Below are 12,180 nucleotides of genomic sequence, written 5' to 3'. Positions count from 1 at the left end.
TACTCTCATATTTCCAAGCCATCTCCCTTCCCTTCATCTGGAAGCATCCCTCACATTCCCACAATCATCTTACAAGTATAAATCTTCACAGCCTGGCTATCCTCATGTATGTGGGAGACACGGCTTCGGAGGGGTGACAGTGGCGCTGGATAAAGATAAGAACAAGAAGTCAAGGAGATTATGTCAATGATCAAATCCCTGATAAAAATGGGTTGGCAGAGAAAGGAAAATGCTGGAATAAGGGACAGAAAACCTAATCCCAAGATAGCATGAGGATTGAAAAGGGTTGGACAATACTAACTTGGGAATCAGAATCTGACGCTTACTACTTATTGACCTTGGGCAAGGAACTTAAATCTCCTTGAACCTCAGTTTCCTCATATGTAAAATAAGAAGTTTGGAGTAGAACAGGGGTTCTTAACCTTTTTTGTGTCTTGGATCCCTGATAGTCTAGTGAAGCCTATAGAGTCCTTCTCAAAATGATGTTTTTAAATACATATAATAAAATACATAGCATTATGAAGGAAACCAATTATATTGAAATATAGCTATAAAATATATAAAAAAACAAATTCAAAGATCATGGACAAATGGTTGGATATGAAAGTTTTAATTGGTTTTTTGAGGTTTTTAGGCTAAAAGCAAGGATCCCTTGTAGTAAGCTGGTGGTAACTATACATATATACTAAGGGTTCCCTTACTTTTGAATGATGTCACCATATAGATATTTAAGTTGAGTGAAAGTAAATCTCTCCTCTGTGACACTTAACATTGGGAGAAAGGGAAAGAAAGATGTTTTTTCTTACCAGAGCTATGGCTTCGACAGTGGTGCAATATTCGTACAGTTCTGGCCATCATACGCTGGGAGCAATAAAAACAGGAGTAAGGAAGGACCTCTTAAACAACTCAACTACCCCAACCCCATCCCTACACAGGAAACTGGAATACTTAAATTGTTGTCAGATTTTTTGGGTGTCCTGGAAAGAATATTGTCCTATGTCGGGTCACTTATGATAAGAAAGACAGAAGAAACTGGAGCACATTCTCTTATGGAAATGGAGAAAGTGAAAAGAGATAACACTGAGGGAGGTATATAAAAATTAGTACATACATACTTTTTAATCAGTGATTTCACTGATGTACATAATTTCTTTTACCAAATGCAGATTGGCATTTGCTCCAGAAAATTATCCTTTGAAAGAATTGCATGGGGCATGGACTGATAAGTGATAGGACATGGAGCCATTATGTGTCTGACACAGGACATGAACTCAGATCTTTATTAACTTCAAGCATTTATATAATTAAAAGTAAGTTTTGGAAAGAATTGGAAATTAGGAGGAAATGGCTGAGAGAATAATGGTATGTAAATATACAATTATATATTATTGTGATTATGGCCCTAGAAATGACAAATATGAAGAATTCAGAGAAACTTGGGAAAATTTGTATGAAATGATTCAGAATAAAATGAGCACAATCAGAATAGTGTGCACAATATTTAAAATAATAAAAAAAATAACATTTAATGACTTCAGAATTCTAATCAGTATACTGACCAATCAAAATTTCAGAAAGAAGGTAGTAAAATGTATCTTTTACCTTCTTGGCAGAGGGTTGGTAGATTAATGGCATAGAATGAATCATATATTTTTGGATATGGTCAGTATGTTGTTTTTGTTGTTGTTGTTTGACTATACTTTTATAAAAGAGGGGTTTATTTGGGGAAGGGAGATTCTTTGGCAACTAGGTTCTCTCCTAAACCTCTTGTGACCACTTTTATTCTTATGTATCTCAGTGTTACTCTTTCAATGTCATATTCCATATCTGCCTGCCCCTCATTCTGTGCACTTGGAATTACAACTCCAAAATTAATAACTCCTTCCTTTTCATTTTATTCCTCTTCTCATGCTTTTTCTATCTTCTAGTATTCAGAGAAACCTGGCTGTTTCTCTACCCCCAATCCTTATGACATTACAACTTTGTAAGTGCTAATTATACATATGTTTATACTACAGAATTACTAATCCCGGAGGAAAAGTCAAAATATTCCCTTTGCTAATTTCAGACTTTTCTCTTTCAAATACTCTGTCATCTCTCCTTCCAAATATCTATCCAAATTTATCACCCAATTCATAGCCTAGGGGTTTCTAATAGCTCCTAGGACATTCACTCTCTTGTCTCAATGCACTTGGTATCTGGATCATTGTCTCTTTCTCTATTCCAATTCTTGCCTTTATAGAAAATATTATACGAGACATTACAAAAGTATACCTAGCCAGTAGTTCCTATTGAATTCTTGTCTTACTTTTTAACTCCACCTAAACTACACACATTGTAGCTGTGTAGTGTGCCATCATCCACAGGTATTCTACTTCCATAATCAAAAAAATCCAAAATTCCTTTATCTATTCATAATCTACTATAATTAAATATCTTCATATATCTTACTCTTTTCTTTTATGCTGAGGCAATTGGGATTAAATGACTTGCCCAGGTCACACAGCTAGGAAGTATTAAATGTTTGAAGTCAAATTTGAACTCAGGTCCTCCTGACTTCAGGGCTGGTACTTTACCCACTGCAGCATCTAGCTGCCCCAATCTTATTCTTATACCTATTCTTCTTCTACACTATCACCTCCAATTCCTCTTCTAATCTATCCACAATGTAACCTCCAATGAGCTCATTAACTATGGACATACTTTTAAAGTTCTCTTTAGGTCATCACTTCTACTCTGGTTTCCTTCTTATACTTTCCCATGGTTCTTAATATCATAAAGCTACCTTTTACTTCTCCAAGCTTTCTCTTCTCAAAATTACAAAGTACTCTCTCCTCTCAGAATCTCAACTGGTCCAAATACTAGGCCGAGAAAATCATGACCATTAGCCATGAGTTCCCTCTTTTCTCTTTTTTATCTTATATCCCTTGACCACTACCCTCCCTTCATCCCCACAATTTATTACACTAAGTTTCCTTTCTACTCACCAAAGCCAATATCCAATAATCTTTGATCTCATCTGCTTCTACAATCTCTAGCAGATTGCTATCATCCACTATTATCTTTCCCTCTCTCCTACTTTAACACTTCTATTCAGGAGAGGCATCTTGATGTAATGAATAAAATGTTGGACCGAGAATTAATAAGGCTTGGATTCAAAACTAAGAGTTACTAGCTTTCTAACTTTGGACAAGTAATTTTCCCTTCCGCGTTAGTCTTGGTTTCCTCATCTGTAAAATGATGGGACCAGACATGATGATTATTAAGGTAATTCTAAATCTATAATACTATCTATTGGATGCTTCCCAGCTATCTAAAATCACGCCCAAATTCCCCCATCCTTAAACAATTCTTAATAGATCTTACTATTCCCATCAGCTATATTTCTGTCCTCAAGAAACTCATACTTCAAGAGGAAGAAAGAACAACACACAAATAACTGAACATATAAATTAGAGTTTAAATGGAAGGTATAGATCCAGTACTGCATCATTAACTAAATAATGGGCATTTTGAATGGGATGTCCTGTAGGCATCCCAAACTCAACATAATAAAAAAAGAACTCTTTATCTTTTTCCCCAAAACCACCCCTCTTCCAAACTTCCTTATTACTGATGAATATAATCGTCCTTCCAATCACCCAGATTTACAATCCTGGAATCATCTCTTTCTCATCACTTTCACTCACCCTACACATTCAAATCAGTCACCAAATCTTGTCATTTCTACCTTCACAAGATTTCTCATAAGTGATATTCCATCTCTTTTCTCTTTACTTTTATACAGCTGATCCCTCAAGTTTTTAATACTTTCTTTCCTCACATCTACAATTTCTGATTTCTTTTTGACTCAATTCAGGTATCTTCTTTATAAGATCTTTTCCTCTTTCCCCCAGTTGCTAGCACCTTTCCCTCCACGGTTATCTTGTATTACAACATATATATTTGCATTTGTCTCACCATTAAAATATAAGTTTTCTAAAGGCAGAGATGGTTCACTTTTGCCTTTGTATCTTCATATCTAGCACACTGCTGACACTCAAGAAATACATGTTGATTGCTTGACAGTAATGGAAAAAAAGAGAAGTGCATAAAGAAACTATTTTAAAGGAGCAGTAGTAAGTGCAGTGAGAAACTATATGAGGAATTCAGAGAATTCAAAACATGTTTTAAAATCTTCACTGAATTAGACCTGAATTTTGCTTAAATGTTTTTATTATGAAGTTAGGTTCAATTGAACCAGGGCTGGGTTTGGGGGAAATGGCTAGTAGGTTAAGACAAAAAATAATTAATTAAAATGTATCTTAATGACAAAAAAAAAAAAATTGGTTCATGCCTTTTCTCATTTTTAATGTCCAGTTTCTGAGTTTCTTTTCTATCTCAACCCAGACTCCAAAACCAGATCCCTACTTTCCCATACTCACCATCTTCTCAAAGTTGATAAGGTTGTCTACCAGTGTATGGTTTCCCTCATGGATGAAGGTCATGTCTGCAGGGAGCTATAGATCAGTACTCAAAAGTCCCACACATTTTGTTCTCCTATGTTTATCCCAGGAACAACAAGGAATTCCCCAAACCTACCTCCCAATTCCATTTCCCACCATCTTCCTTATCCTCTCCCCTCCCACTGAAGGAAAGTTAGATCCCAATGCTTTTTACCTTTGAGGAGGAGGGGCATAAAGGGAATGATGGGTGGGGACAGCTTGGTAAGTGCCAATCGATACACACGATGATTCCAAGATGGGTCCTGATAGGGAGGTTCACAAAAAGCATAACACCATATATCATCACACTTAGATTTTTACCACCATTTTATGTGGTATACCACCACATGGCATAACATTGTATAAATAACTTTGTTGGAAAATATTGAAAACTCAGATACTTTCACCCAAATTATAGAACTAGATAGCCCTTTTAGAGATAGGAGTTATTGCTCAGGGACAGAGAAGGATAGAGGAAAAAATCTGAGAGTTCACAAATTCCTGAGGATGGTTTCTTCTCGACAGTTCTAAGGATTGGAGTCATTATAGTTACTCTACATGGAACCACTACTAAACAGTATTAACCAACTTCAAATTTCTGATTCTATTTCTGTAACTTGCCCTTGCTCCCTACTTGGTTTTATTTTTTAAAATGTTAGTTGATGAATGTCCTCTGCTTCCACATCAAACTCTTTAAATAACTTTTTTTTTATATCATCAAAATTATTATCTATGAGCTTTCAGAATTTTATTTTTGAGAGCTTCATATTTCTTTAGGCTTGACTTTCTTTCTAGAACTTTAATTTACTGGATCTGGCTTATACTTTTCCTGAACCCTTTGATACTGCTCTTCCAACCTAAGGTGCATGTCAGACTATGCCTACTTTTCCTTTTCCTCTCTTTTATAAAATCCAAAATGGAGTCATCATTTTCCTCTCAGATTTCCTTAATTTTTTACTTTACTAACCAGTTCTGGAACTGTAATTATTTTGTTTATTTTATGTTTATTAACATCTCCCCTCACATATTATCATTAGAGTAAAAATTCCTACAGAGACTCTTGTTTTTAGTTTAGTACCTTCAGTGCCTACAAGGAACTTAGTTGGTTGTTGAATTGCTTTGAATTCCCTAACTCTCAGGAATCTCTAGGAAAATGGCTATGGTCACAAAACCCCCTTTTTTCTTGGATCTCATCTGACCCACAGGTTCCCCATACTCACTGTCTGACTTTACTGTTGATGAGCCTTGTATTTTGTGTCCAGACTTGGTTCTTGAATTTTTAGTCAATAATCTAAGATCATTTTTTGCTTAAACCCTCTCTTTGCTCCCTCAGACCACAGAGATGTTTACCTCAAGACATTCTCCCCAATATATATCATATATCACAAAATTACAACGTATGACATATAAGATAAAATGACACGACATTGCACAATGCATACTATAAACCCAATATTCTGTTGCCATCCCAAAACTTATGGCTGTACACATGTCTAGTGCCTCTAATCCTGAATGTACATAATGATGCTGAAAGTAGAAACATTTCTTCCATAATCCATAAAAAAAAAGCAGGGAGTTGGCCAACAGAGGCAACAAACTCACCAGGAGCTGTTCAAGTGCAGAATATAGTTTCCGAACTTTATGGGGCAGCCGCTAAGAGAGTCAGAGACAAAAAGAGACAACTGAGGATTGTCTGATGAGTCTTCTTGACATAGAAACTGTGCCCTTTCCAGGAAATGGGATATGATCTATTTTTAAGACAAGGTCCTGGGCTTTTTATCTTCTACCTTGACCCAAAGGAAGGACCTACCTCCCAGGTAAGAGCAAGACGGCTGATGGCAGAATTGCTGAGACCAAACATGATGGCAAAGAAAGAGTTGAGGTTCTTCTGTTCTTTGAGGCTAAGAAAAAGCAACCAGAGTCATAGTCACAGATTAGCTAGCATAGAACATAGTACAAGGAAAGAAATTAAAACTAGATTAGACTGGTAGAGAGGTATATCTTTCCACTTGGGGTTAAGAACAACAGGAAGATGATGGTGAAAGAAACAGGCATTAGATACAGGAATAAGATCAAGGAAGATGGAGATTGGAAATAACTACCCCAGAGCTCTAGTCCCTAGTCCAAAAATTGGCATCTGTGATGCACAATCTTCCCACTCACTGAGAAGCCAGCTTGATGAACTTTCGGAGCAACTGAGTCCGAAGACCAGGTACAGGACATAAGCACAGCTCTGTGGCCACCCAGTACTGCAGTTCATTGAAACGCCGCATGAAGCGCTCCAGGTTGGCAGTGGTGGCATTTCGGAGTTGCTGTGGTCCCAGCACATAGTGGATCAACTCCACCTCAGGGATTGGGGGAAGGGAGAGTTAAGGTGTGTCAAACTGGACTCTAGTCCTTGCCCATTCTATCAGCTTCACCAAGTCCCCCATTCTATCCCCAGGTGTTCTCCTCTCCCATATCCATCCAATCTAGCTGAGGTCTCCTTCATACCTGGTGGATGCTCTTAAAGAGGTTCCAGTCATGGTCAGTCAGCTGGTTGGCCAGGTCCTTGGCACTCACCAAGTCTAACATCTCAGCTGAACCTACATTGGGCCCAAGCTGATCAGGGTGTGGAGTCTGCAGGTAGGAAAAAAATAGTGGAGGTGACAGCAAAGTTCAGAGAGAGACAGAGAACAAAGGGGAACTGTAAATTGTGTGTGTATGTGTGTGGTGTGTTGGGAGGGGAGAATGGGACAAAAATGGGGTTGCTAAGGATTGAGACAAGAGCATTGTTGGGAGTAGTAAGGGTTGTCTTGATATATTGGAAATAGCTGAAAGGATGAGAAGGAAGGACTGAGATATTTCCCAGAATTTCCCAGGAAGGTTTATATGTAGCTCTCTCTTTCCCTCAGGTATTTAATTCACTGTTCCTCATTAGAGAACACTACTTAAAATTAAGTCTCCAGTCCCTAATCTGGCTTTCTGCCAAGATCCTTACCAGCTTGTGCATTTCCTGTGGGTTAACAATGAAGAGCCGTTCGTTGAGTCTTAGGGATGTTGCCACACCACGGGCATCTGGTTGTAGACTAATGGTGTCTGTGGGAGAAGCTATGGCTAAGATGTTGGGAAATGACAAGGAGATGAAGGGTTCAAGGAAAAGTGAGATACAGAGCTCAATTCAGTTAAGTGGCCAGGAAAGAATAATGCTTCTCCATGAGAAGAGAAGGAATATTTGCTCCCAAATAAAAGCATTGACTATTGCTCAATATTGCTCAGGACTATTATTCTAACTATGCCTTGTTCCCCACAACCCTTACCTCCATCCCAAAGGGCTAGGAGAGGTAAAATGAATCAAAAGGAAACAATCTTTTAAACTATAGACATCACTGCAATCTTTAAGAAGCCACCGGAGAGCTTTTAGCTTAAAATTTGAAGGGGAAACACTGGGATTTCCAATCCTGAATCCTTTCATTCTGTCTCATCTCTTTTTTACCCAAGAGTACCCATGAGAAGCTTCTCCTATCTTGGTCATGTTGGAGCTTTAAGAACTACATCCAACCTTGCTGATTGACCCACTGATGAGCTGTTTTGTCAAGGACTCTTGGTACACTTAGCTACCCTCACTTTATTCTTGATTTTAGAGAGTCTGGGAGTAGATCAATCTGGAAAATTCTTGCTTAGGGAGGATGTCCAATTTACCGCCTGAAGAGGTGACCTTCACCAGCACCTGGCCTTGTATCCAACCATCCTCCTGTGCCAATGTGTTCATCACTTCTCTCACAGAAGCTGTTACTGGTAGATGCAGTGTCAGAACTGAGTGGTCTAGTCGGCATATGTCATAGGGGACTGGAAGAAAAGAGGAAGCATGATTCAGCAAGTTAACACCCCTTTTTCTTAAATGAGAAACAGTAAGAAAAAGCTACCTACTACTCTGCCTGATAACTATGGCTAAGAGGAAAAGTGTATTACTTCTCTAAAGGGAGAATGAAGAGTCCTTTTGGATCTAAAACCTCTCCTATCTAGCAGTTAAGTTAGCTGCAATGTAATTAGGGCTAGAAAGATTATATCCTATTCTCTAAAAAAAAAAAAACAAAAACAAAAAAAAAAAAACAAAACAAAGGAAAAATAACAGAAATAAACTCCTCCATGACATCAGAATTTCAGACAAAAAGACAGTGACTACTAAGGAAGAATTTATATTACAGAATCCAGTGAACCCATAGAAAATGGACCTGAAATCTATGAGCACAGAAAAACCCCAGAAAAAAAAAAAACAATAGAAAACACTAAACATAATGAAAAAGTACTATGGACAAAGGAAAAAATCCAAGAGATAATCCATAATGGATTATATATAACTCTTCAACAATAATAAACAGAGCCATGGAATTTTTTTAAAGGAGGTTTGGCTACAAGAACTACAGGATTGGTTAGTAGAAATAAAGGAAAAAGATTAAGAATAAGATTAAAATTGAAATAAAGGTTATGAAAGAAAAAAATTGTAAGAAGAAATGATTTAAAATATAATGCAGAAAACCTTAGTCAAGTATAGGATTCCCTGAAAAAGAGAATTATATAATCACATTTCAATGACTCCATAAGACAATGAGAAATATCAGAGCAAAGTAAAATATTTTTCATAGCCAAGGGAAGGAGATATATTCTTTTTTCTTTTCTTTTTTTTTTTTTTGGGGGGGGGTATACTTTTTATTTTGTTTATTTGAATGTGCTTGGTATTTGCCAAGTTTGTTTAAAAAAGAAAGAAAACAACAAAACACATGTTGGGCATCTTTTGTGAACTAGAATATTTATAGTATTTTTAAATTTTTAGATTTTTAGCTGAAAGAAACTCTAAAGATTTAATCCAACCCTGTCAGTTTACCTATTAGAATGTAAGCCCTGTGCCTGACACATAGTAAATACATAGTAAATGCTTTTTCAATTACTATTTTTTTAATTATAGCTTTTTATTTATAAGTTATATGCATGGGTAATTTTACAGCATTGACAATTGCCAAACTTTTAATTTTCCTCAGTTACATGTAGAAACAACATTTTAAGGAGATGTATTTTTAACAAACAAAAGACAGAAATAATTGCAGAAGATAAAAGAGATAGGTTTGAATACATGAAACAGAAAAGCTTCTGTGCAAAGTTAATATGACTAGATTAAGAAGAAAAGGGATTGAATTGGGGAAAACTGCCCTGAGAAGAATTTGGTATCCAATATGCAAACACACACACACACACACACACACACACACACACACACACATATGCATGCATACACATATGTACATAATATGTGTTTGTATAATACACACATTATAGGTGTATATAACTAAAAGCCTTTCCTCAGTAGATAAGAATTCAAAGCATATGAACAGTTTTCATAAGAATGGAAAAGTATGAACAAACATAGGCAAGAAAGAATCAAATCAAAGTTGACAGTGTGGAATGCACACACACACACAAAAAATGATTAAAAGGCTTATAGCTTTTGATTCAAAGATTCCATGATTAAAATTAGACAACCCAGGAAGCCAGAAAATTCTCATATACACCAAAATATTTACTGCAGCACTTTTGGTAAAAGGAAAATAATTGGAACTAAAATAGAGGCCTATTGATTTGGGGAATGCCTAAACAAATTGTGGTACACATATCTAATAGTGCTGTAAAAAATGATAAATGAGAAGCTTGTAAAGATCTAAATGAATTGAATGAAGCCAAACTAAGAAGATAATGCACCCAATAACGACAACAAGGTAATTGGAGAAAAAAATTAAAAGTAAATGTTGCAAAATATTAAGTTTAGTTTGAAAGAAAAGATATGAGAAAACACTTTCACAGTGCCCCCACTATTTCTACTTTGCAGAGATAGAAGCTCTACAAGGGTCATATGTTGCACATTTTCAGACTTATGGATGTATTGATCAGTTATGATAATTTTTCACCTTTTTCTCTTTTTTCTTAAAAATGTTATTTTCATATGGATTGGCTCTCTGGGAAAGGAAAAAAAGTAGAAGATTATAGTGATGTAAAAAGACATCAACAAATACTTGTTTAAACATAATATATATATATCAATGGCATTGCATATAAGTATATAAGGAAAAGTTGACTGAAGTACAAATAAAAACTGACAGCAAAACTCTAACAGATTATTCAATGTGTCTTTTTCAGAACAAGATAAATATTTAAAAATTAAAAACATAGTTAAGGACTTAACAAAATTTTAGAAAAGTAAGGCATGACAGATTGCTAGTGATTACAGAATGGAAATAGAATAGAATATACACATTTCACGACTATGCTTATCATCTTTATAAAAACTGGATATATGCTAAGCAAGGGCAATAAACTATGGCCTCTGTTACCTATAAACTAAGAATGGTTTTTACATTTTAAAATAAAAACTTTTCTTAAAATGTAAAAATCATTCCAAGCTCATAAATCATACAAAAGCTAGTGGCCAGATTGGTCCAAGTGACATAGGTTGTTAATCTCTTTGTTAGGGGATAAAAATTTAAAAAAAAATAGTAAATATATAATTTAGTAACTATAATGCAATAAAAATTAAAATCAATAATGGATATTTTTAAAAAAGAATTCAGATGTAAGTAAAGGCTAAATAATTTAATCCTCCATAATTTGTGGGTCAAATAACAAATTATAAAAAACAACAGGTAATTTTAGCAAAGCCAAAGAATCTGAAAAGACATATCTCAAAAGAAGAAATGCAATCTTATCATCAGCCATATAAAATACTATGTAATAAATAAGAGTAAATGTAATATAATAAAAACACAAATATAAAATAAATAAAAAGTAAAAACTGAAGTTCCATCTTAGATTCATTTAGATTGGCAAAGACAACAAAACGGAAGTGATAATTGTTGGAGAAGATATAAAGCAGACACATTAATGAAATATTGATGGAGGTGGAATGTGAACCAACTATTTTAGAAAAGCATTTGGAACTATAAAGTCACTAAAGTGTTCGGACTTTTTATTTTGTAACAGCACTTTTCATTGTAGTGAAGAACTGGAAGAAAATAAGCAAATTATGATATATAAATGTAATGCATGTTATTAAGCTATCAAAAATGAAGAAAGAGATAGATTCAGGGAACTGGAAAAATAATATTAACTAAAGGAAAGTCAGGAAAATGATTGACAACAATAACTATAATGTAAAGGAAAACAACTTTGAAAGACTTAAAAATAATGATCAGTGCAATGACTAATTACATTTCCTACCTCATAGGGAGAGGCTATGTTAGAAAGCTGATAGACTAGAAATGCAGAATGAGACCTCTATTTTCTCACAAGTGAAATTTCTATTCATTGACTATGCTTAATTGTCAGGAGAAAAAGAATTTATTTTTTAATTTGATTAGGAATAAAAGAAAGGAAAAACATTAATGAAATACTTATAAAGCACACAGAAGACAGCAGAAATAATGTCAGAAAGAGATATTATGCAGATCATCAGAATAGTGTTGGAACTATTGTGTTAGATTTATTATAATTTTTTAAAAATTTCAAAAATACATATAGTTGAGACTCATGGTTTTATACATAATTCCCTTTTCCTATTTATTATAAATAATAAGAATTATGTACATAAAATTATTAATAAAAATTATTTAAATTTTAAAAAAAAGAATTGCAAGCTCTGTAGGAAAAAGAGACTCTTCGATTTGGAAGA

At 35.0% G+C, this 12,180-nt stretch overlaps 1 protein-coding gene across 4 annotated transcripts in view; it reads right to left on the bottom strand.

Annotated features, from left to right (window-relative positions):
- The window catches only part of RAPGEF3 (Rap guanine nucleotide exchange factor 3), a 30,790-nt gene that overhangs the window by 3,093 nt on the left and 15,517 nt on the right, over positions 1 to 12,180 (bottom strand). Inside the window, exons 17-26 of one of the 4 annotated variants that reach the window (XM_051961117.1) lie at positions 8,166 to 8,312; positions 7,465 to 7,580; positions 6,978 to 7,103; positions 6,648 to 6,829; positions 6,295 to 6,385; positions 6,087 to 6,137; positions 4,660 to 4,747; positions 4,425 to 4,489; positions 807 to 861; positions 74 to 145 (exon numbers count right to left, since the gene is read on the bottom strand). In XM_051961117.1, coding sequence (XP_051817077.1) covers positions 74 to 145; positions 807 to 861; positions 4,425 to 4,489; positions 4,660 to 4,747; positions 6,087 to 6,137; positions 6,295 to 6,385; positions 6,648 to 6,829; positions 6,978 to 7,103; positions 7,465 to 7,580; positions 8,166 to 8,312 — 993 coding nt within the window. Of the gene's footprint in view, positions 1 to 73; positions 146 to 806; positions 862 to 4,424; positions 4,540 to 4,659; positions 4,748 to 6,086; positions 6,138 to 6,294; positions 6,386 to 6,647; positions 6,830 to 6,977; positions 7,104 to 7,464; positions 7,581 to 8,165; positions 8,313 to 12,180 lie in introns of those variants that run through there. The other 3 variants (XM_051961119.1, XM_051961118.1, XM_051961120.1) reach the window with 3 other exon arrangements.

This window comes from Antechinus flavipes, chromosome 5 (genome assembly GCF_016432865.1).
Source record: "Antechinus flavipes isolate AdamAnt ecotype Samford, QLD, Australia chromosome 5, AdamAnt_v2, whole genome shotgun sequence".
Taxonomy (NCBI): domain Eukaryota; kingdom Metazoa; phylum Chordata; class Mammalia; order Dasyuromorphia; family Dasyuridae; genus Antechinus; species Antechinus flavipes.
This window is presented reverse-complemented; position numbering and strand designations above follow the sequence as displayed.